Consider the following 27,382-nt stretch of genomic DNA (forward strand, 5'->3'; position numbering starts at 1 on the left):
TTGTGGTAGACAAATGACGAACTAGTAGCGTTTACACACGATCAAGTATGCAGAAGGGAGAAATAATGGTAATGAATAAATCGTAAAATTGTCGATTTTTTTATTTTTTTTTTTTGTAAATTTCGTGGAATATCGAGACTTGTTGCAAATTTCGCTAATTCTACAGAATTCCGCGTTTAATCGCGAACGTTATATGGCCTACTAACAAATAGTGAAAAAAAAAAAACTTTGGTTACGCAACATTTTCATACGAAACTGATACATTTCGAGTTTTCGCGTGTAACCAAAAAATCGTGGCTCTACTCATGCACATTAACGAATAGAGAGGAGGAGAAAGAAAGGTGAAAATACACGAAATATTAAACAGTCCATTGTTATACTCTTTTTAAGTTGGATAACACGGTTCATGTATGTGAGTACGATGGTAGGGCATCCTCTCGCCAAGCAGAAGACTAAAGTTCGATTCTTCACCGTCTACCAATCAGACTGTTGTGTATTGATAAGTTTATAAATATCAAACTTGATCTAGATAGGGAAATGCGGCAGATACCTCATATATCAGCGCAACACATTTAAAATCAAAAAATTATTTTCCTATAGTTGCTTTGGGCTATGTAGGCCAAAAACAAATATAGCATCATGTCTTACTTGATTTTATGTAAACCAACCCAAAATATTTTGGAATAATTCTTGTCCAAATCTGTAGGCTAAATTTGCATTCTAATGTGTTGGTATTTTAGTCTTGTATGTAATAACTTGAAAAACAATGCAAGTTACATTTAGGTAAATACGTTATAAATTTATTATTTAGCAAGTTCACATATACTTACATTGGGTATAACATTGCAATAAATTATACAAATAACTATTAGAATAAGTATAATGAATAACGAAATAAATTAAAAACTTCATTAGTAATGGGTTATATTAACCACTAAATCAATGATACACAGCATGTCCACTGCGAGATAATTATAAAAGTACTCCTTAAAGTCAAGTTTACGTGCTAATATTGTAATTGGCTCTAAAGCCACAGTAACATTGAAACAGTAAATTCTTTCCAAAATGGCGATCTCAAACACGAGTATCTACGTACTGTGGTGGTATGCGGAAACAAAATCAATAATTCAAATGCAACGACACTTCCGCTGTGTGTGTAATAAGAATCATATGACATTCACGACTAGTGATGATTTCAGAAGATTGTGCCCCAGGGGAAGGGAAGATGTTGAATAAAAAGGAGATGAAAATAGTACTGCGAAAATATTGATCCTCCCCAGGCCACCTGCTGAAATTATCACTGTTCAAGTCTTGGCGGTGTGATCAATTTCTCGGAACTGGGGCGGTTATGAAAGGACATAGCACTGGAAATCAAAAGTTTTAGGAAGAAAATATGTGAATATCGTAATCAAGTAGGCAAAAGCGAGAGAACGGTGGCTCGGTGATAGAGCGCTTACCTCTGGTGCATGGGGTCCTTGGTTGGATCCCCGGCCAAGTTAACTTAGTGGTGAACAACATCGTGTCACCACATACGCACAACAGCACCGACTCTACAAAACAAATGCACTAGCTCAGCACATATGTAGTGCTGATATTCAATTTGAAGACACGTAGTTATAGCAAAGTTCAAACAATTTATAGATTTATTGGTATAGGTAAACCTCCTTGAAAAATTTATTTTTGCTCCAATTGCTATCGAGACTAGTGGTGCTTGGGGATCTGCAAGCCTTGATTTTATTAGAGAAGTAGGCAGACGCATTTCTATTGTTACTGGAGATGTTCGTTTAACATCTTTCCTAATTCAACGCATATTTATTGCTATCCAACGTAGCAACGTGTCGTCGGTTCTTGGCACATTACCACATGGAAAAGAACTAGATAAGATGTTTCTTTTCTAACACAAGGACAACACTGAACATTTATACAACTGGGCGGAATACTATACAAATAAGGTCAATATGGTACTTGGAAAGTAAATGATTGTAACATAGTGAAACAAATGCTTGTGTCGGGGAGATTATATATTATATATGGGAAAATATTATATATGGGACCGAAGACGGTAAATTTAATGGAAATTTACTGTTCTATTGTCTGACTGAAAATGTTTATACCACAATAATTGCAATAACAATTATCTTACAATTAAATAAAAAAAATATATATATATTTTTAAAATACGGTAACGAATGAATCGATAGAATGAAAGTAGCAGAAAGCGAGAAAAGTTAAAAAAGCGGCTATTCACCAAAGCGCCCGTAAAATAGGCTCCAACCCGAGATGAACACTCCTTCCGGAGTCCTCAATGAAAACAAACAATTAGTATATGTATAATTTTTGAATACAAGCGACAATCAACAATCCCTTCACTTACCTGTTGAATTAATATGCGAAGGGCAAATAATAATAGAAGGATTAACGTTACTACCCATCTGGAAATAGCATGTGGTGTCCACAAGTCCAAATAGGACTGGTATACCTGTAAGAAAAACACACAATATTGTAAAAATTACCTGACAAACTTCCAAGAGCTTCACTGAAAACTATGAACATTTATATATGACACTTTAACATAGATGCTATTTTAAAATTAACAAATAAACTATGTTGTTCACTGGGAATACTACAATGAAACATGTGTAAAGAGCAACACCGTAAGCATCTTACATATATTTGTACAGACGTCAAGCTTGCGAACTATTTTCTTTGCTTCATCGTATTGTAATCACATTTGTGAGCATAGCAGCTGCTTATAGAACGCAAGGAACACTTGTTTACAGTATAGTCTAATTCACTAACCTGCAATATGTTCCTATATAACCAAAAATTCTGGTATAGCTATAAATTTCAGAATTTATGGTGAATATAGGAAGTAAATAGAATAGTTAGTAAATTAATAGAATATAAAGTAACATTAGTGTTTGTATAAACCACCCATCACTGATTTCGACTAGACAGCAGACATTGTTTTCACATTCTTGGTTCTATCTTTCTTGGTAATAACTCTGGATTTGTTTAGTGTAACAGTTATGGACTTCAGACGTCGCTGGCTCACGAGAGAAACATATATTTATATATATATATATATATATATATATATATATATATATATATATATATATATATATATATATAGTGTTGACTGATTTATGTGTTACTGGAAATTAACAGATATAAAGATGTTAGGGTAGGTAGCCACCTTCGTGTCATCATGTCATATGAGACCAGTAGGGTAGATTCCACATTTTCCAATAGATACTATTTTAACACTAGGCATTGATTAACATGTTATTACCCACGATTTCCATTTATCATGTCAGATATCAAAAGTACATATTTGGATTTAACACTGTATTAAACAGTTCGAGATATATTAACCGTACAAGAGATTTTACATAGATGCCTGGAAAGAAAAAGTAAAGAGGTGTGATCGTTTGAGTTCACTGTATGTAAAATAGGTAAGCTGAATTATAAAGCTGATGTTAATGATATTAATTACACAATATGTAATATATATATATATCGGATTTCGAGTGTTCTAAAAATGGTACCCACAGACTAAAGGTCAAAATATAGCGAAAATGTTATATGATGGAATCTATGGTTCTTTATCTGCAATTCTATATATATATATATATATATACACAGAGTTGGCTGGTTTAAACCAAAAAACGAAACATGTTCGTAAAATTGTAAGTTCGTAAAATCTCGATGAACACACACTTGTGGGTTATCACGATTCACTCCCGTATATTATTCGTATTATATTCAGATATAAATTTCATATTCATTACTCAAAGAGATTATACTACAAAAGCATATATATATATATATATATATATATATATATATAAGGAAGTTTATGGATGTTTCTTTTGTGATTTTTTTATAGTTTATTCTTATTGTTATGCAATTGCAATCAAAAACTCTAAATATTATTTCATTTTAATAATGTTTACTATTGATAAAATACATCGAAATGCCGTACTTGCTTTTTTTTTGGAGGGGGGGGGTCATACAAACCCCACGAGAGGCATTTATTAAAATCAGAAGTATGTTTGGTATCTATTTATGTATAAATGGGTCAGAGCCAAAGTGGACTCAAATAATTCGTATCTTTATTCATTTTTTCTTACTGATATGCAAATTAAGTCGTCGTATTTCTTTAACTTGGACTAATAATAGTCGTAGCGAACAAACTTGGATTGAAATAGTTCAAGACTACTTTGAAATTGTCCATATAATTCTGTATAATGGTTTCACTTGTGCAACTGTTCATCTTTTTGTCCTTCTGAAATGACTCTTGACAGCTATATTAACAAGTATGTAAGGATCGGTAAAACGTATTTTTTATCAGGAGTCTTTCGTGAGTGAGTCGGCAGACGTATCGCATTTGAAGCCAATTAGTCCCAGTTTCGAGTTCAAATGGAGGACAATTTCTCTCGGATGTAAGCCGAAAATACGTTTGGATTCCGCTTTAAGCTTATGTGACCCCTTTCAGCATAACCCGATTGCTGCATAACACCACCAAGGCGAAACAAACTTATTTCTGTTCATATGTGGTGTAAGTACATAGAGCAAATTATTTAAACCAAAAAAACCTGGTTTAAACCAAAAAAGAAACGGCCTTTTTGTTGTTTTTTTTTCGATAAAAACCACGGTTTTTGCCAACCCTGATAAAAGTAATGAACAGTAATACTACGAAATGGTTTAACCAAAAGGTTCTGAAAATAAGAGGATGTTTTTAAAAGTGTAATAGGAGGTGAGTTATTTAGAAACAACTACGAAGAACACAAGTATTTAAAATGCGAATTAGTTAAGATTATTGAAAAGTGTAAATATATTTTAGAGATTCAGTTACGTCATTTATCTTTCAAGTTGCAATTTGTTGCATACACTTGACACAGGGTACAGACATTCAAGGAATCTCAATCAAGTATGATCTTCCGTACGGCAATCTCGCTAGTGACCATGTCTTCGATGCGGAAGAACTGAGTTCAACTCTCACTGGGAGCTTGCGCGGTTGATATTTACATTAAGCTATAAGTTCAGTCTCATATAGCCTTGGTGCTGAAAAAGACGCTAAACTCAAATCTAACCAACAAAATGAAATAAATATTTTTTTTTAGTTTAACGTCCCCGATTATGCCCTCTAGGCTAAAGGAGAAATCAGAGACACAAGGCCAAACTGGAAGGGCAAAAAATACACAAAACTAAAAGACTTGAACAGAAAGATACAGTGTTGCGTCAAAGAAAATAAAAATGAAAGAAGCTATTATTTTTATGTCACACCCTGACTCAATACCTAACTTGAAATCAAGTATACGTTACGTCAAATGATGGTATACGTTACATTAATTATGGTATGTGATCTTAAATTAAATAAGCATATGAAGACAATTTTTCTGTCTTTTGGATGCTTTCCATCTCAACTCTCTACAGAACAGCACCTATTGGAATCAGGGGTCAAATTTTTCTGCATTTTCAAAAGATCATTATTATGGTAGGAAGTAGCCATAAAAATAATGCTACTTGATTCATCTGTCATGACCTCACAATACTACGAGAAATTAAAAAATACCTACTTTCGACAGAGCAATTTAGCCCACTGGTACTGACATGCAGCTCGTGATACACGATGCTCTTCCAATACCAGCAAATGCATAGCATAACCTTCCCGGGTGTCAATGTGGCCTTAGCCACAGACTGTAAAACTTCTTTTCGCTTCGACCACGATTTTTTTCGCACATTATTGTAAAGCTTCCCTTATCCACTTTTTATCATTCAGGATCAACCGCTTCAGAAACAGCTCGAATACGTTCCGTTTCAACAGATTTGCAGATAAAAATTCGATCGAGAAAATATTTTTCAGTCAGATCATATGCCACCTGAATGTCGATTTTTTTTTGCCAGCTTACTCCAAATGGTTTTAACTATTTGGTGATGGATGTTTAGCCATTGGCAATGTCATGAATGCTTATATACTGGTCATCCTCAACTTTTGCCAGAATATCGTCCACTTTTGCTGTGATTGGTAGCCCACTGGACGAAGCATCTTGATCACCGAAATTTTCAGAACAAAAGTGACTGAACCATCTTTCCCATATTGCTTTTGATAACGTAACTTGCCCATGAACAGCACAAATTTCTTCGTGGGCCTGGGCAGCAATAGCGCTTTTATTGGAATAAAATTGTGAAATGTACTACAGTTTTGAGGAGAGTTCACTCATTCTCACGGCGCAATACCTTAGATCTGATTGTAAGAATCTCGACACTTTTTGTCCATCTCATGCGTCAAAGCTCAGCACTTTTTTCACTGATATATACCAATTATATGCACCTATAAAGGAATTGGTGTGGTGTACAGTTGGTTATTCCCTTGATTTATCAAATATAATATTACCTGTTGAACTCTTCTCCATGCCTGAAGAACAACATTTCTCTTTGGGCCAGATTCTTCTGACGAACCCTGCATCATTTTAAACGACTCTAGAAAGAAAATAGATATAATTTAGAAACTTTTATATTATTCAGTTTACAATATAAAACATTACAAATGTATACAGGCAGTATACAATTATTTACAAATCATAAATTTATTGCATGTAGCATGTTTTGTGTTCTCTACGTGAGTGGCAATGATAGTATGATGTTTGTGATTATATGTTAATTAGTATAGGCTATTGATAGTTCGCTGATCTTCAAGGAAATAGCAATAGATTGGACCCTGTGAGTCCCAAAAGATGGTCAGCAGCACTTTACCAGCGGAAGGTTGAACCTTGAATTTTTTGCGAACTGGAGAGCTAGTGTGTTTCCACTCCATACTCTGCCTTTTGGTCTCAGGGTCGTAGTGATGGATCCAGGCCTCGTCGCAAGTCACTATTCTTTCAAAAAAAGCGTCTCCTTCAATCAAACTTCGTTGCGTTAAGGCTTGACAAATGGAAAGCCTTGATTCTTTATGAGCGTCAGTAAGCTGTCTGGGAACCCATCTGGCACACGTTTTTCTGTACTTTAAAATGTTCCTAATGACATTGTGAACAGTTCCAACACTTACTTGAACTTCTTCAGCTATCATTTCAACAGTAATTCTTCTGTTATCACGAATAAGTCCGTCAATCCTCGATTCCAACGAAGAACCAGAAACTTCCACTGGACGTCCACATCGGGGTTCATCACCTACACTTGTTCGGCCACTTTTAAACCGATCAACTCACTTGTACACATTCGCACGGTTCATACAACTGTTACCGTACTGTCTCAACATTCGAGAAAAAATTTCACTTGGTTTTACACCTTCTGCGACTAAAAACCTAATGACTGAGCGCTGTTCTTTTAAGGTGCAATCTTCTAGAGGACTTGCCATGATGAATTGATATTTTTGAAGTTATGTTGACATAAAATTACGAAACAGCAGATCAGAGCATATCCCAAGGTTGCCAGCTAACACCCCTGAAACAAACAAAACAAAACAAAACAAAAAAAAAAAAAAAATAGTGTTAAAAATATAAACTTTGTCTCTTTACTTATTGAATGATCCTCGTATTCACCGACATATTGATCATAAACTTACATGTTACAAGGAAAGAAAAGAAAAAATCTTCTCACAAGAAGTGGGTGCTCTATCGTTGTTCCACTATATCACCAATTTTTACGTATTACTTACTGTAAATGAAAAAAGTACGTAAAAATGCACACGTTTTCTGAAAAATGAAATATTTCAGTTTTACATCCCAAGACTATGATCAGGACGAATGAAGTAGTAAAGTTAAGTGAAAGGAAACGGAAGGACCACAAACGCACAAGGTGTTCGATCACCACAAAGCCCACTTAGCGCGAGCTGGGATTGAACCAGGGACTTCACGCATCATAGGTGAATGCTCTACCACTGTGCCACTATGGTTCCTATGAGTTTGTTTTTACACAACTGTAATTTCTACTAGCATGAAAACAATACTTTAGTACTAAAGGGTTTGTTCTGAAGTTCTGCAGATGGAGGGGAAAAATATAAAATATACAGAGAAATTACTGCATTAATTACCGGTAACCAACAATATCACAGTAGAGTAGGTATTCTGGCAGACAAACGAAGTCCTACATATCAAGACACGTAGAAGTCATACTGTTTAAATCAGGGTGGATTGATTTAAATCAGTCTGATTTAAATCACGATTTTAATCAAGATTTAAATCACTTGATTTTTTAAATAAAAATCGTTGATTTAAATCAAATTTCGAAATAAATTAATTTAAAGTGAAAATAAGTAAAATCCCGTTTCTGTTCTGTTATTTCGATTATGGAAGATAATAATCATAGTACAATGAGACTCAAATGTATGTACAACACAGTATGAAAACGAGTATCATGCAGAGGATGATTAGGAAAAATCCCGTTTTGAACGGGAGAATCCTGCTTTCTTGTCTTCGTAACATAGGGTTTTTAAATCGTTAACTATTCCAACGGAGAAATCACCATCGACATTTAAGACAAAAATTCTTTTATGTTTACGTCTATTTGTTTGTTTCCAGATAATAGGGGCGTATTTAGAGGGGGCTCGATCCCCTTTCCGATACCAAAAATAAATAAATAAATAAAACTTTAGGCGAAATTTATGTACTAAACACATAGAACGAAGTTCCTCGGGATCGTAATACGGCAAATTTTGGATGCCTTAAAATATCGAATAATACTTTTGATAAAGTGGATTCTTTCAAATATCTAGGATCAATATTAACAGACGAAAACGATATCTACGAAGAAATTCAATGTCGACTAAATGCAGGGAATTCGTGTTATTATTCAGTTCAAAATCTCTTGTCACGAATTCTGTCCAGGAATTTGAAGATTAAAATATATATGCTTGTTGTTCTCAGGGTGTCTAGCAAGTAAGCATAATCAAATTCCCTGACAAAATTATAATTTTCCCTGACTCTGTCATTCTTTTTTTCTTAGTAACTCATGAAAAGTAACTTATATTTAAATCATGAAAATGAAATCTTTCAGTTTTACGTCCCACGATTATGCCGGTTAGGCTAAAGGAGACGGTGATGATGAGTAATGAATGAAATGAAGAAAGTGGGAGGAAACGGAAGAACCCCGAGAAAACCCACGACCACGGTGTTTGTCCACCACAAAGTTCACACGGTGCAAGCTGGGATCGAACCAGGGAACCCAAGCACCGGAGGTGAACGCTCTACCAGTGAGCCACCGCGCCCCCAACTTATACTTAAAGTGAACTGTAAGTTTTCACCATTGTTTATATGCTTATACAATATTCTATAAACGTACAAACGAACCAATTCATTTACCTGTAATTTATGACTATTTTAGTGGCATTTCTTCACCCCTCACAGCCTAGGAAAGACTTTTCCCTGATACACAATGAAATTCCCTGACATTTTCCCTGACTGGTAGACACCCTGCTTCTGTATGGTTGCGAAACATGGTCGTTTACTATGAGGGAAGAACGTAGACTGAAGTATTTGAGAACAAGATCCTGAGACGAATATTCAGACCCAACTTCATAACGAGGAACTACATAATTTATACGGTTTACCAAACATTGCTAGGGTCATCAAGTCTAAGAGACAGGTGGGGAGCTCATGTAGCCAGGATGGAAGAAAATAGGAACACTTTCAAATTCTTAACTGGAAGACCAATCGGAAAACGACCATTAGGAAGATCTAGGTGCAGATGGGATGACAACGCAGAAATAGGAATACAAAATAGAAACTGGATCCAGTTGGCTAAGGATAGAAGTCAGTGGAGAGTTTCCGTGAACGCGGCAATGAACCTCCGGGTTCCATACGCCATAGAGTTAAGCAGTTAATTTTGGGCGAAATTTATGTACTTTACATGTATTTCGTGCCGCTTGCTAGTTTCGATGTTTTAAAAAATATACTCCTGCCAAATATCAGGAACTTTTGTGAAAAGAAAAGTGTCATGTTGATAAACGTTGCTGTACGTTTTTTCCTTAATGCTTAAGAAATATTGTTTCGGATTGAAATAGGTTAACGATTGAGGATTAATTCAAAATTAAACCAAAATACTTTCACTTAAATGGCATAATTGTCATTTAATATTAAATCCTAATGTTTTTTCTCCAGTTCGCGACTTGTATTATACGAGGAGAAAGATTTGATTTAAATCAAAAAAATCAACAAAAATGATTTTTATTTAAAAAATCATGATTTTTTTTCCACCCTGATAAAAACTACAGTGCGTAAAACATGAACAAACTTGTGCTAGGTGGCCACTTTGCTATCTAACCGAGTTAGAGCAGGCGCATCAGCGACGGCATGTATATCCATAAACGTGGATAGTGGATCAGCACACTGACACATACAATACATTCCTAACGCTCAAAATCCGTTTCAATATGCTGAACACGTACAATAAACTCATTCCGTCATGAAAAAAGTTTCACATCGAAATTTCCTATGTTTTTTCTACTTGATAGAACAGTCTGATCGAGTGAACCTACAACTAACAAAAAGTATTTTCTTGACTTCAACTATTCCTCTTACCTAACTTCATACACTCTACCTCAGAAACCAAAATAAATTCTCCTATTCATCTGGTAAATTTTCTAAAATTGGCCCGGCGACACAGTAGTTAACCCCAAGTTGTCATCTGTGATGCCATTAGCCACAATAAGAACATAAATATTAGTCTCAGTCTTACGTTTTGCACTAAGGTTCAGATTAACCGCTTTTAACCAGAAGCCTTTTCTTTGGGCGCATCTTTTTAACATCTACTTTCCATCAATATGTAAAGCAAACATTACAAGCTGTACAAAAAATAGAACATAATATAACCTTGAGTCAACTCCCTACAGCAGCCTAACTTATCTAATTTGATTTGATATTCAGTTTATCAAATCAAATTAGACAAGCTAGGCTGCTGTAGGGCGGCGAGGCTATATGATGTGGGCATACAGTATGTGGGATTCAAATCATGACGTCCCGCCAGGAATTGAACCCGCGTTTCCTACGCCAAACACGTATTGTAACCACTTAACCACAAGGAAGCTATTGCTTAATAATATGGACCATAATACTGTTAAGTATTTGTATTTTAAATGCCTTACCGATCAAAAAGACAAATAATGCTGCAGCTTGTAAATATGTTTAGTAAACAATCCTAGATAATGTAACATTTCTACCCACTTAGTCATAAATTTAAGATTTAAATTATATTATTCATTAAAAATATATGCAGGTTCTTGACATTCTACTATGTATACTCCTAAAATGTAGGACATCTTTTAATTGCGGGCTACTACTTATTACACAAGAACTAATGTTGTTGCTAATCGTATCAAGTTGGAAAAGATACAGCAACGTTTGACACATAAACGAACATTGTATTTAAAATGGATCATTTGTGGCTCCAAATAAAACTGGAGAATTGCCAATTGTAATTTGGTTTCCCACTATTAATATGTAAATTTTATTTAAATTATCAAAATTACGTTTACTTACGTTTACATTTACTGAATTAGAAATTTTCTTCACGTGCTAAATTCTTTCCTTTCCACGTCGCTCATTTTTCTCACTTGTACCTCATCACGGTGACGGTAACTATTCACACGCCTTTCTTATCTCATTCTTCCACACATGCCATTTCCAGTGCAGTCAACAGGATAATGGTTTTAAGAAATTAAAATAAAATAAAAAATAATCATGTAGACAGGTCAGTTACTACATTGAAACCTTATTTTTTATTTAGATCCGGGGCCTCATTCAGTATCATTTTGATATAACGTAAGAAAAAAATTGAATTTAGATTGCAATAGTGAGCACAGTAAAGGGATGTAATGGGGCTTATATGGGAATATACGGCTATACCCACCTAACATTTTTATAGTCCACCGTATACTCACCTTAAATTTACGAAAGAATGAATATATATTGGAGTGCGTATACGCCAAGCAGTCTTGCATATACGCTATACTTTTGAAACCGATCGATCGAGCGTATGCCTACCAAAAATTCTAGCATTACACCACTGGCATAGTAATTACAATTATTCGCTACATTATCTATGTTCCTTTACATTCAGCAAATTTTGCAAATGTCTTTACGAAATGAAGACCGAAACAGTAATTAGAATTATGTCTTCCCAATTTAGTGTAATTGTTACTAAACGTAAGTTTTTCTTTTAGTTTGTGATTTTACTTTGTGTTGAGCGATTCTAGTCGCATAGCAAATGTTATTTAGTACTGTACCTTGTCGTCAACTGATCGCAAATATTTAAACGGATTACAGGTGTAGGTTTCGTTCTTGCAGACGGAACATTTATCTGGGATCATATTTCGTAGTGGTTTGCGCCAACACAACTCAAAATTACCGTTTTAGTTTGCGATATTCGGCATATCAGTTTCAAATGCTTACTACGTTTTTTACGTTGTGTTTCGATCAGATGTTTTATCAATAATTGACACAGAATGAGCCCCTGGTCTTTGTTTCTTCTATGCATTCCTCCAACTCGGGAAGTTTCTGTGGTTGCGATGTTACGTTGTGAAGAGTTTTTTTTTTTTTTTTTTTTGAGTTCGAGATTAAATGGCGCCGATAATGGACGGTCCATCTCGAGCTCCGGATTAATACAATTTTAATTTTGTACAAATGTTTTTTATAGCTCTTTTTAGTGTGAAACAAATTTTAAACGAGTGTGGACAATTCTGACAACCATAATCTTACTTTTTACAATGTTTACAGTGTATAACAATTAGTTTAACACGGGCGTTTTCGGACAACATGTCTGCGCCATATTGTTTTATAAACCCTATGGTTTATCAATTTGCTTAAAACAATTTTATATCTTAACAATATATAGTGTAATAGCTGACATGGCTGATGGCTGCAGCATTAATTCAACCCATTAGTTGTTTTAAGAAAGAAAGAAAGAAAAGAGTTTTTGATTCTCCTGTTGAAGTTGGCTGTTATTTGTTTCTTGACCTCTTCGATTAACTGGAGATAGAGGCATTAATCTAGACGTTGAAGTTTGGAGTCCATTCCGTGTCTTATCATGACTCTGGACACTTTATTTTTGTCTTCTCTAGGATTTTTTGATGTTGCTGTGGTCAATGACGGATCTAACAGTCATCGTATAAATATGTCGTCTTGTTTTGTGTGATACGGATGTAACAAAGAGGAGAGACTTGAACTACTGCTTTGCCTTCTTTACGACTTCTTCAAGATGGACTGCAAACGTTACCTTTTGTCCCAGTTGGACGCCCAGATATTTTGCTTCCAATACTTCTAACACTGGTGCTCCTGCTAATTGTGGTTCTTTGCGATTTTTATTGCGATTTACTAGTGCTGTTATCGCCAGATTAACCCTGATTTGTTAGGTCTCGAAGTTCCTATGGTTGTCATATATTGATGTGAGGAGTTTTTTATTATTATTATTATCCATCAGAACGTGGAATTGTTTGTTTTCTGGTCTACTTTAGGAGGGGAAGTTCGAGGTCTTCGTGTAGATATTGATATTGGATGGATTTTGGTTGTATACTAATTTAGCGTCGCATTCAGCAGCTTGGCTATATGAGACTTGGGTACCTACAGCTTGACATGGCATCAAAACCATGGGATCAGATCTCAGGGAATTAGATCTGTGTCTTCCGCATTAAAAGCACTATGCTCACTAATTCTGTAGATATTGGAGTCTGGTGTTAATTCCGTGTCTTGTAACAACCCTAGTTGCACTGTTTTTTTTTCTGTCTGAGTTTCTAATGTCCCACTGAATGTTGCCATGCAGGATAAGCATATAGCACGATGGCTTTAATAAATATCGATTTGTATTGGGGGTGAATTATGACGTATTTCACGTTGCCAGGACTTGAAGATTTGAAGAATGCCGTATCGTCTGCAAATGTTTATAGTGTGTTTTTTGGGATGATTTAGAGCAGGGCCGTTTTTAACCTCCCTGACGCCCTAGGCACTTCAAATTGTTACGTCCCCCACTATTTCTAGAGCACTCTCCTCCTTCAGTTATTACCTTGCCTGTTTTGGTTCGGGAGGGATTTTCCTTTAACTCTTTTACTCTTTTCCCTTTCTTTGTTTTTGGTCTTTGATGAGTCTTTCCATTATCCACCACCTATGGCGCCCCCGTGTCCCGGACTGGCAAACGGCAGCCGTAAGGAAAGAATAGTGGCATGGTTTGATCACTCTTGTTCACTTCTTACCTTACGGCATCGAGGACCACCCGCCCGCCCTTTTGTAAATTAATGAAACCGTTTGCAATTACAGTATATTGAATGATTTCCTTTCAACTTGTTACTTATCATCTTTTTCATCGCTTATCGCTTTACTAACTTTTACTTTTAGATATCCTTATTCTTTGTTGAGTCACTGTCCTTGTACCTGTACAGCAAAGGTTTTCTTCGAGCTTTCATCATTGTAAAATTATTAGATGACATCATTGTAATCAATTTCCGTTGTAATATCATTTTGAGTGCACAGCAACATGAAATTGTTAAGCTTTTAATTTTCTATAGTAGATCTCGTTTCAGTCTTCACTCACTTAAAGGCAGAAGAGCTTCTCTCTGCTGCACAGGAAGAGTCAAGTAAATTCACATTGCGACTTGTAAATTTGGGAAGGTACTTTCCAACTTGTTTTCCTTGTTGTAGGAAAAGATTCCACTTGTTGTTGTTATTTTTTCCACCTTCATATACATTTTAAAATGTTGACACTCTTGCACAAACTGTTCTTCATCGATGTCTTTGGGGTAGCTTTGAGCCAAATATTTCGCCTGTTTGGTCACATCTTGCTCCTTTTCATGAAGATTTCTGAATATCTGGAATCTTGTATTGAGAGCTTCTTAGCAATCCCTTCTTTTGTTTAATTGTGTTACAAGATTGTCAATAATTGGTAATAAAACTCCAGCTCAAAATCTTTCTCTTGGGGTAATTTTCTAAAAATCTATGTCTCTTTTCTCATCTGAAAAATCCTTTTTCTGATTTTTTCATAGCTGGGCTCAAGCAAGTTATCTAGTTGCAATGCTCTTGCCTCGTAATCATCAAATTTGGATCTTTTTCAGATACAGATAACGTCTTAGAAAGCGCCAAGGAGATCAAGCTCGGGGGAGTGATTTTGCGGTTCATTATCGTTCCGTTGCGTCTCTGCTGCTCCTGGTAGTATAATTTTCAAAACGGAAATGGATCCACAGCGGATCGTCGCTGCTGAGCCGCCAATTTTAAAAATATCGCAAGTTGTCCATCGGTGGTGCACCGACGGGTACAGCATGGGGCAGTTATTCTTAGATTAAGGCAATCTTCAGTAGAATGTTGCGTTCTTTTCGTTAAAGACACCGCGCTAACGGTACATTACATTTTTTACGTAATCGTAATAGGTTTGAGATGTGTCATCAGCAAGTCGTGGTCGGAAAGAGGGATTGCCGCCGGAGGCAGCCGGCATCCGTCCATGGCGGCACGACAATCTACTTGTTCAAAGTTGCCGACTTTCAGCCGAGGCGGCAAGCGGTCGAAAATTGTAAAATAAAATGCCCCTTGCCGACTCTTGCCTACTGTCAGAGTCGACAAAACAGTCCGAAAGGCCTCTTTCCAACCTTGTACTGACTTCTTATACCTGCCTCTTTTCGACGGCGGCGACGAGCATTTAATGCTCATTTTCGGCTGTATGCCCATTGTTCAACAAGGCAACTATTTGTCGCGGTCGAAATTCGCGCGGAAAGACGCCGGCGTCCGGCGCCGGCAATCCGACCACGACGCCTGGTCGGCATGGACAAATTGTTCGACTGTAGGCGACAGGATCCTGATGGGCAAGTTAGAGAAAGTGTTGTAGTCTTAATTGATTGACTGTTACAGTGGACTGACTGTTTCTTGGAAAAGTTAAATGACATTTAGGATGTTATTGACCTTTGATGCTTGCTGTTGCCAAGCAGGACCATGGTTCCTGGCTTTAGAAGGGTTCCTGAAGAGTGCCCCTGTGTAGGGGCCTCGTATAGTCTTGAAGAGTGCCCCTCGACCCTCAAAAAATATGTTCCTGAACACTATGTATGAACGTAATAAAAAGCTCGATGTTCCTTGAGTTTCCAGGTTTGATACTATGTAGTGTATAAAAATTAGTTGTTAAAACTTGATCCCTGTAGTCCCTGTAAAGAATGATGCCCCAAGAGCCCTCTGGAAGCCCCCTCCAATGGTATTAGGACCCTCTGTGCCTGCACAGAAGGAAAAATGAGCCCTGGCTCCCCAATGCTTTTAGGAACTTCCTGGGACCAAACAAACGTACTGCGAGCAGTAGCAGGTTTAGCGGGAAGGCGGGTAGGCACGGGCCTACCCAAAAATTTTGAAAAATACATAAACACTAAAAGATACAATAAAGAGTAAATATATTTTCCACTTTTTATATTTATGATAAATAATTATTTAATGAACAGAAATAACCACTACTCTAAAAGCAATTTCATACTGTCATTAACCGATCAAATGTGCACATATTTCCATACGCAAGGGAACGGGCCTACAGAAAATTAAAATCATCAAGCCGACCCTGATTGCGAACCTTAGCATTTTGAAGGTGAACTACTGGAAAACAAAATTTTGTTGTGAAAATACTTGGTACTAGACCGAAGTGTGTTTTATCTTCGTTTCAGTTACAACGTCATCGTCCCCATGATGTGTTGCCAACCCCTTATAATTAAAATTATCTGTTTTTATTCTGTTTATTAATATTTACAATTTTTATCCTATATTTTGGTACAATTTATGGTGATTTTATATTTTTTATGTTAATTTTATACTGTTTTTTGGTGATTTTTTCATACATTTATGCCATTTTGTAGTGATTTTCAGTGTTGCCATCCAATAAAAATGATTGCGAAACATTTTTTTTTAAATATATTTGGTCTAGGAATTAATTCGTGCGGTTGGTACGCACACATTGAAGCTGTAGTACAAACACAAAATACATAAATACCTTAAGAAAAATATTGTCCATCGCTAGCCACCACTTTCGCCCATCTGTCAGGCAATGTACGGATTCCGTGGCGAAAGAAGTCCTCATCCTTGGAAGCGATACAGTCAGAGACCCATGTTTCGATATCTTCTGAAGAAGTAAACCGCTGTCCAATCAAATCGTTGTTCATGCAATCGAACAAGTAGTAGTCCGAAGGAGCAACTCTGGTGAATACGGCGGGTGGGGTAAAACTTCCCATCCGACATTTTCTGAATAGGTTTTGACCGGTTTTGCGACATGTGGGCGAGCGTTATCATGTTGAACAATAAGTTTATCATGTCTGTTCTCCCATTCTGGTCGTGTTCTGGCCAGAGCTTGCTTCAAACGCATTAATTGTCGTCGATAACGTTCTCCATTCATAGTTTCACCCGGTTGCAGCAGCTCATAGTACATATCCCACCATATGCACAGCATAACCTTTGCACAGTGAATATCTCGTTTTGGTTGTGATGGACCTGGTTCACCTGGTTTCACCCAGGCCTTTTTTCGTTTAGGGTTCTCGTAATGGATCCACTTCTCATCACCCGTAATAATTCGATGCAGAAACCCCTTTCTGCTCTGTCGTTGAAGCAGCAATTCGCAAATGGTTTTTCGTCTTTCAACGTCTCTGTCTTTCAATTCATGTGGAACCCAATGTGACATCTTTTGAATCATTCCCATGGCTTTCAAGCGTTTGGAGACTGTTGTTTGATCAACGCCTAATGCTGCTGCAAGTTGTTCCTGCGTTTGACACGAATCCTGCTCGAGCAATGCTGTCAATTCTTCGTCTTGAAATTTTTTTGGCTGTCCAGCTCGCTCTTGGTCTGCCAAGCCGAAATCACCACTTCTAAACCGTGCAAACCACTTCTGACACGTTCGCTCAGCTAGAGCATGGTCACCATACACTTCCACCAAAATACGATGACTTTCATTCGAACTTTTCTGCATGTTAAAGTAATGCAGCAGGACACCCCGCAAAAACACTTTATCAGGCACAAATTGCGCCATGTTCACTTAACTACAAACTGGTGTTGTTGACGCTTTAATCCACTGCCCTATACTACGAACGATACGCGATGACAGGGGTTTGCAACACATGTGTGGATACACGGAACTGTGGGACGCTCCGTTCGTTGCGCCATCTCTTGTCCACCCGCACGAATTAATTCCTAGACCAAATACTTTGATATCTCAGAGGGTAACATTCGATGGATATACAGAAATGGTTGAGAATACAGTTTACTTTCCGTTCTTCCTAAGCCTCTAAAGAAACTTGTTCCTTCACTGATTCCCAATTTTTGACATACCCTGAAGTGGTGAAAAATAGGTGAATGAAGTTGTGGGGATGTGAAGATAAGTTTATGTTAACCTTAAATAGAACTGGTTTCTGTATTCAAGAAACTAGTTGGAAATGCTTGCAGGAAGGAGACATGTGGTGAAAGAATGTTAGGATCCTAAGGTCAGGTAGTCAGTGAAGAATTGAATCAAGAAATGGGGGTGTGAGTAGAGGATATTAAAAATTTATCCAAAATGCCTCTGATTGGTTGATCCCTTTCCTTTGTTTTTTCGCAATATGTGCACATATTGCAGGGGTGAGAACGTGTATAGTGTCCTTTGACGGTATGCAAACAAAAGATATAATAGCAGTTGGTACTGGTGGTGCGGAGACAACGGATGTAGAATGTATAGAAAAGAAACAGTACTAGATTGTATGGGTGGAATCAAAACTTGTATACGTTGATTTGTTGTGTAGAAAAAAGCTGATTACATTATTGTTTGGCGCCGATGGTTTTAAGGAATACAAAAAGAAGGTGGAAGCCACGACTCTTTGTAGGAAACAGGAAATGGTAAATTATATGTAGAATAATATCTGACATTATTGTTTGGCAACGATGATTTTAAGGAATACGAAAGAAAGTTGGAGACCACGACGCTTTGTAAGGAACAGAAAATCGTAAATTATATGTATAAGAATATTTGACATATTTGTTGGTGCAGATGTTTATTGTATACGAGAGAAGGGAAGGAGACATCTGGTAGTTGGAAGAACAACGTGTCCTTGTTGTATTGTAGTAATGGTTATTGATAGCTGAATAAAATATGAATATTATATCTAGAGAACATATTTATAGAAGAAAATCAATGAATGTTGTTAATTTGTACACATCTATGTTTATATTTGCATAAATTATAAGCACTTTTGGTTCTTAGGATATAAAAAATATACGGTTGTAAGAGGTAGTTATTTCTGTTGTCGCATGTTTGAGCTTCGAGGCAGAAGGTGAAGTTTGTTAACTTGTATTGAAAGACTGCAGAAATTGAAAAGCGAGGGGCAGAGAATGGTATTGCAACTTTTTATTCCGCCCAGAAACTTGTAGGTACCAATAATAAAAGGGAAGTGTAGTAGTTAGATAAGAACGAGGAACGAATGATTATTTGTTTCCAATTCCTTAAAGGAGGTCCTTCTTGGGTAAAAGCACCCTTTTTAATTGGCCTCTCCCCTGTCAACAAGCTTGTTTTATGACCGGCCACCCGAGGATAGGGAAGCACAGCAGGTGTTAGACCCCTCTTTACCTGACTTTGGGTTTATTGCAGAGGCAATAAAATCTTGACATGAGGTTGAGTTTTTACTCTTTCTTGTGCAGGCAAATTTTAACAAGATTTCTTTAACATATTTTTGCATAAATTAGTTTAATTTTTAGAAATTAGATTAACGAATTAATTATTCATGAAAAGTGATCAATTGGTAATTAAAAGTTTTTCATGTATTAATAAGTCGACCGATGTTTAAAAAAGTCATTGCACTTTTCCATAGTGGCAATAATTATGGTATGCAGTTCTGTGATAATACTTTGGTAATGACACATCATCTTACACCTGAAGTAATAATGCCAGGGCAAAAATGTTGAAATGCGTTTAGGACGAATTATTTATTTCCCTGACACGTATTTGCATATGGGAGTTAAGTTGCAAAAAAATCCCGAAGATATTAGGCTCTTATGAAAATTTACGAAAGGGAGATTTCCCATATTTGTTTAATACAATCAAAATTATGTAGGCAAAATTCCCGACCTTAAATATTTTCACCATGAATCACCAAGTACCGAAGATCGAAACCAACTTATTGTCTGGAACGAGGAACGTGTTTTAAGTGGCGAGCAGTACAACCTCCAAAGGAAATAATGGAATATTGTCGAAATGTCAAAATTTTAGCAGAGGCTGTCATTAAATTTTCAAACTTAATTAAGGAGAAAACGAAGGGTATCCAATGTTTTCTCATCCGCTTCTATTGCTTCTTTGCCAATACTGACCTATTGTACCTTCGATTACACCTCTAAGCAAGCTACATCCCTACAAGACCGGCATTAAAAAAACACAATGAAAATAGCTTTTCTTAAAAATTAATTCCTAATGTCGTTGAGATGTGGGAATGCGAATGCGAATGTGACCACCTGGTAAAAAAACTACAAAAATTACAAGAGTTTATTCAAACAATGTAATGATCTTGTCGATCACCTGGTACCTAAGGATAGTTTTCATGGTGGACGTAAAGAATGTATAATGCTTTGTACTAATGTACCAGCGAAGAGTTCTTTTCATATTATTATGTAACATCGTTACCTAAGTTGCATAGTGGATAGTATGCATAGTGGACGTACCGAATGTTTTAATGCTTTGTACGAATGTGTACAGTGAAGAATTCTTGGCATATTATGATGTAACGCCGTTATACCATTGGGTGAAGGCACGTAAACCACTGCCTGTAGGTAAACCAAAAATATATAACGGGCCAGATTTTCCCGCAGTGGAAAGTATTCATGGATTAGTGAAATGTACCATCTTGCATCCAAAGCACTTACATTTTCCAATCCTACCATATACGTGCAATGGTCGGCTTTTTGCATTATGCCGTACGTGTATGGAAGGAAGTATTCACAATTGCACACATAGCGATTCCGAACGTGTCATCACTTGTACGTACTGTACCGATGAACTTCATATAGCGTTAAAACATGGTTACGAGATAATACAAATTATCGAAATCTGGGAATTCGAATTATTTGGATCGGAGGATAATCTGTTTAAAGGTTATGTGAATTCCTTTCTTCAATTAAAGCAGGAGTCTCCAGGATTTCCTGGTTGGTGTAAGACTATAGAAGACAAAGAGAAATATGTTGCAGACTATTATGTCCATCAAGGCATCATTTAACGGAAAGCTACATTCAATCGAACCCTGGTTTTAGGTATATTTCCAAAATATTCCTCAATTAGCTATATGGAATATAGGTACAGCAAACGGAATTATCGCAATCTGTAATTGTGGATACTCGAGAAATTTTTTTGAGTTATCTATGAGCACCACAATATGAAGTACAAACTGTATTACCCACTGGAGAACGGCATCTCATTGTAACGTATAAAAACATTGAAAACAAAAACAAACCATGGAAGTTTTCAAATGTTGTCCTTGAAGCATTCATCACCTCGTGGGCACCTCTAACTTTACTGGTTATTAACAGCTGTTCAGCCTGATCATGTATTGTACTGCGACACCGATAATATCGTGTTTATACAGCTTCGTGATGAAAAACCTTTACTTTTCATCGGTTCCTACCTAGATGAACTAACAAAGTTCCCGACGGGTAGGAAATTAATGTATTTATAGGATTAGAGCCAAAAATTTATGCGTATCGTTTAAAAGAAGTTCGGACAGGGAAAGAAGGTTATGTATTTAAAATTAGAGGAATAGCTTTAAACCATCGTATGCGACAATTAATTAATTTTGAAAATTTTTATCAACTAGTTCAGAATAAAGTTGACAAAAACAGTTAAACAACCCAGGAAGGATTGTACGAAAGCCAGAGTTTGTCATCCTCCAGTTCTGAAACTAAAAAGCAGCAAAAAGTTGTAAAATAAAGACGACAATTGAATCATGACAGTTTAACTGACTATAGGACATTGCCATATCGTTATCAAAGTATTAGGTGTGTTCAATGATTGGTATTGCTTGTATAAGTGTATAAGTAAATATGTAAATAGTAAAAAGTGTAAAAGATAAAATTGTACCCTAACATAGTTATAATAATCCCAGATACGTTCGTTAATTTTACACAACACCCGTCAGTCGGCACTTCTCCTACGTATGTATAATGTGAATATGTAAACAAGGTATTTAGAGAATATTGTAAATATAGTAAATATCTTATTTAAAGATTATTGCAAACATGATAATTATGGAAATATAAATGCCGGTATTGAAAGTAAAATATTGAAAATTATATAAATATAAAAATAAATAATTTAAATAATGTATTTAAAGAAAGAGCAACTCAATAAAAACGTCTCAATTTACAATAGTATGTTATGTACGTATACTTTATACAAAGAAATATTGCTATCATATTAAGAATATTGTGTATTGTATGTAAGATAAAGAAGAATACTATATGTTACTCAGTTACAAGATTTTTCTACATTCAGTGAACGTAAGTTGTAAACCATGTTAAAATAAAAACGTCATAATCTCTTCTACATTATGAATCCTCATTATAAGTAGGTAGTCGTATCAATATTTTATTAGAAGGATACACAATGATTAAAGTCTTTAGTTAAAAAGTTATAAATAAAAAGAATTGAACTACATTGATATCATATGTGCTTAAAATACAACTAGAACATGACTAACAAACACTTACATATGTGAAACTCACAATATATCTCCCCGATATTCAAACAAGGCATGGTTAAAACAGTTACATACGTACAAAGTTATGCATCTCAACATTACAAACAAAAAGCTAAGTTCATGCAAATTAATAATACAACCAAAAGAAGATGTTATGAAACCCAACAATACAAACAAGGCATGGTTAAAACACTTACATACGTAAAGAGTCACAATGCAAGAATACAATACAAACGAAAAGGTAAGGTTATGCAACCCAACAACACAACCAATTGAATGGTTATGCAACCCAACAATACAAGCAAGATATGGTTAAACACTTACATACGTAAAGAGTAACAATATGCAAGCCTACAACACAAACAAAAATTTAAGGTTATGAAACTCATTAAATACAACCAATAGAGAGGTTATGCAACCCAACAATACAAACAAGATGAGGTTGTGTAATACACAAAGCATACGGAACATATTATCCATGCAACATGTCACCATTTGATACACATATTCCTGTCCACATATCAAGATGAACATGCATACATACTTCCATTGTCAAAAACTAGTTGTATACACATGTAATATGTAATTGAACTGAGTTTCGTACACAATTATACTAAAACATAAATGATAAGAGGTCTATGCTAAAATCCTGTATCATCCACTGAAAACATCATATAAATGCATAAGATAATTTTCTTAGAGTTGCGTCCGTTTCCTCCCACATTATGCTGCATATGTACTACTCTATAGTGTACACTAGGGTAGATCGAAAAAATCAAAAGTTGTCCAATTAAACTACACTAGGTGTCAAAAGTTGTGTAATGACTAGTATAAAATTCGTGAATTTTTAAAAATAATTTTTGTACTTTGTCTTCATTCCCCAGAAGGGGCTCAAAATTTTGAAATTTTTATGAAAATTTGAATTTTTTTAAAAATATTGTATAATTTTAAAGCTACCCAATGAAGTCGAATTAGGTGTCAAAATTTGGATAATTATTAGATCGACTACACCAGTCATGATTTTAAAAATAATTTGCATCTTCATTCCCTCAAGGGCCTGAAAATTTGTGTGTGTGTGTGTGTGTGTTTTTTTTTTTTTTTTTTTTGGTAAATTTTGAAAGTCCACTTAAAATATTAGAAAGTTCTAAAATCCGCCAAATCACTTCACACCTTCTCTACCATAACACCTATGGTTTTGAAATCATTTTATGCTTTAACTTATTAACTGTTGAGTTCTTAGAATTTTGGAATTTAAACAGTAAATCGCTAAATTTATTGAAGACACTGACAATTATCAAGAATTGTCAAAGTCTCCTATTAGATTTCAAACATTTTGCGTGACTAGCATAATTTCGATGTTTTTTAAAAAATATTTTTCCTTCATCTTCGTTACCTCCAGCAAGTTTCAAAATGCAGTTTCACAGTAACATCTAGAAATAAATTGAGCATAATATTTTTTGTATCAATTATTTTTGATAATGCACCTCGTAGCTGGTTACCAGAAACATCCAGAACTCACCACAAGGAGGTGGCTGCATATAAAGTTCTGTTCATCCTCCCATGTGATGCACCCAACGTTTAGAAATTATCTCTTTAACTAGTTGGTTTGTATTCAGATTTTATTTCGAATGTGAACATAATTGACATATCCAAAAGTCTTGCTCTGATAAATCCGTCTTGAAGACACCACACACTAAAGAGAAGCTTCGGTAACCGTTTTAACGCACCTCTTGACTGCTTACAAGGGAACCTTCCGAAAATGATAGTTGCAGTGAAAGATGTGACCTATGCCAATTGAAAGAGCTGTAACAGAGATATTCATTCCCAAAAAATTAGCTGCCCATAGCAATAGGTTCAAGAACTATAAGGGGTGGAAGTTCGGGAAACAGCAAGGTTGGACAAGGGGAAAAAATTGCAAATTTCGCAAAAAAGGGGGGCACGGCAAAATACAATGCAGACAAGTGATGTATAGAAAGAGACTTGCCACAATAGGGAACAAATGAAGGCCACCAGGGGGGTAGCAGTGTTGCCAACTGCAATGAAAAGTACATGTTTTGCAAAGAGCACTATATGAAGTGAGTGCAATATTCAGTGTCAATCTGTCATGTAGAACATAAGATATGACGTGTATAATCAGTGGTACAATCTAACAAAGGAGAATAGAAAAACAGAAGTACGAAAAATACGGAAAAGACGAAGTTGGCCATAATGCGCCACATTTGATCACGAGCTGTGTATATTAGAATGAACAAAACAAGAAAGCACCAACTATGCAGGGAACCGACGTACCTAGAATCGAAAAGAAAAACAAGTTCCAAAGTTGGCAACACTGGTCATGAAAATCCAGACAATTCTAATATAGTTAGGCCACTCGCTTCACAAAAAGAAAATTCCGGCAACAGGCATTAGCCTTCACATGATTTGTACATGCTCGTCCACATTATACGTGCAATTGTTCGATGAGACAATGGTCCAAACAGAAGATACATTTGCAGTGGGCACAGCGAAATACTGCCAATCCATCACACATGGTACAATGATCGCCTGTGAATGTCTCGAAACAGTACTCTAGAGGCGTCGGAATCTTTGGTGATCTTTCTATCACATATCCACACCTGTAGAAAGCAAACATAATCAAAGGCTTGATCTGTTGTGTGTTGCTGTCTGCAGTACTATCACCGCCTATATGATATATTCAGAGTGTCCCACCTAACTCTGCGGCTGAAATAGTTTCAAAGCGAAAAAATGTGACACATCCAGTTGTACAGGAATGTACCCATGTCAGCGGGCGACAAACTTCTGTGAGGCGCAAGTGCCCCCAAGTCCCCACTCATATGGTCCCAGGGGCCTACTTCAAAATTTCAAATAGCACCATCGGTCGAATTATATTTCTTTCGATAAATCTTGGAATATGCAACAAATATTTACTATATGGGATTTCAAAATGGCCGCCAAAAATATCTGCTCGGTGACAAGAACAACGTGCATTTTTGGCGGCCATTTTGAAACTCGTGCTTCATATAGCAAATGTTTCTTATAGGCGGTGTTGTATCTATCCAGAGAAATATCATCCGCCCCCTGTTTCCATTTGAAATATTGCGGTTGATCCCTCGAGCCTTATGATGGGGGCCCTGGGGGACTTGCTTCTTACAAAGTTTCCTTGGCCCTCGACATAAGTATATTCCTGTGCAATTGGATTTGCAACATCTCTTTTCGCTTCGCAGCAGTTTGAGATCACAATGTTTGATGCCATGTTGAGACACAACATATATTTGTGGCGGCCATTTTGAAAAACATGCTTCATATAGCAAATGTTTCCTATAGGTGTTGTTGCACATTCCATGATCTATCGAGAGAGGTACCACTCGGTCACTGTTGCCATTTGAAAGTTTGAAGTTGGCTACTGGGGTCCTATGATGGGGATCCTGGGGGCACTTGCTTCTCACAGACTTTTATCACCCCCTGACATTGGTACATTCCTGCACAAGTGGATCCGTAACATTTTTGTTCGTTTCGCAAATCTTTCAGGTCACAAATTTTGGTGGGACACCCTGTATATTCCCACATACGACCCAACCATGACATAATGTTCACTATTTCTATTATTGGTTGTTGGCACAACCCAACAATTTCGTGTTCCCCGACTTGACATTGCCTCAATCACTCTAGCATTTATGCATTCCGAGTGACGCCTGTTGCCGAAATTTTCTTTTTGTGAAGCGAGTGGCCTAACTATATTAGACTTGTCTGGATGTTTATGGCCAGTGTTGCCAACTTTGGATCTCGTTTTTCTTTTCGATTCTAGGTACGTCGGTTTCCTGCATACTTGGCGCTTTCTTGTTTTGTTCATTCTAATATGCACAGCTCGTGATCAAATGTGGCGCATTATGGCCAACTCCGTCTTTTCCGTCTTTTTCGTACTTCAGTTTTTTTCTATTTCTTTTGTTAGATTGTACCACTGATTATACACGTCATATCTTATGTTCTACATGACAGGTTGACACTGAATATTGCACTCACTTCATATAGTGCTCTTTGCAAAACATGTACTTTTCATTGCAGTTGGCAACACTGTTAACCCCACTGGTGGCCTTCATTTGTTTCCTATTGTAGCAATTCTCTTTCTATGCATCACTTGTTAGCATTGTATTTTGCCGTACCCCCCCCTTTTTTGTGCGGAATTTGCACTTTTCTCCCTTCTCCAACCTTGCTGTTTCCAGAACTTTATCCCTTATAGTTCTTGAACCTATTGCTATGGGCAGCTAATTTTTTGGGAATGCTCATCTCTGTTACAGCTCTTTCAATTGGCATAGGTCACATCTTTCACTGCAACTATCATTTTCGGAAGGTTCCCTTGTTAGGTATGACATGGCAAGTGGAAAACAGGCGGAGGGACAGATGAACCTGCTGTTAGACATTTCTGTGGATTCTCCTGCGACAAATGTCTCGTCAGCGGTGACTCAGTTACTTCGCGTTCCTTGCCAGGTGATTAGGTCAATGTAAGCCTGAGCATTCTTGTGGATTGCTGGAATACTGAACTTGCGGACAGGAGGTGTTTGGTTGAGCTTTTGATCTTGCGTCAAGGATTCTACACAAAACTAGTTCTCGAATATGCTTTCGATCATCGGCTAGCATAGGTAGCATAGGTACCATTAGGTTATTCTCCTGATACGGGAAGAAACCATTGGCTGAATTCTCCTATCTACTATGATCTTCAGTTCATTGCTTAAGTACCGTGAA

General features: G+C 36.5%; 1 protein-coding gene across 4 annotated transcripts in view; it reads right to left on the bottom strand.

The window, feature by feature from the left end:
• The window catches only part of LOC145671069 (protein RER1), a 34,523-nt gene extending 22,800 nt beyond the window's left edge, over positions 1 to 11,723 (bottom strand). Inside the window, exons 1-3 of one of the 4 annotated variants that reach the window (XR_014128438.1) lie at positions 11,481 to 11,722; positions 6,404 to 6,489; positions 2,375 to 2,479 (exon numbers count right to left, since the gene is read on the bottom strand). Coding sequence is in view for 3 of the 4 variants with exons in the window: in XM_081739791.1 (XP_081595917.1) it covers positions 2,375 to 2,479; positions 6,404 to 6,478 (180 nt within the window). In the remaining variant the exon portion in view is untranslated. Of the gene's footprint in view, positions 1 to 2,374; positions 2,480 to 6,403; positions 6,490 to 11,086; positions 11,106 to 11,480 lie in introns of those variants that run through there. The other 3 variants (XM_081739791.1, XM_081739792.1, XM_081739793.1) reach the window with 3 other exon arrangements.
• Positions 11,724 to 27,382: the final 15,659 nt, after the last annotated feature.

The sequence above is a fragment of the Thermobia domestica genome, chromosome 15 (assembly GCF_964235325.1).
Source record: "Thermobia domestica chromosome 15, izTheDome1.hap1.1, whole genome shotgun sequence".
In the NCBI taxonomy this organism is placed as follows: Eukaryota; Metazoa; Arthropoda; class Insecta; order Zygentoma; family Lepismatidae; genus Thermobia; species Thermobia domestica.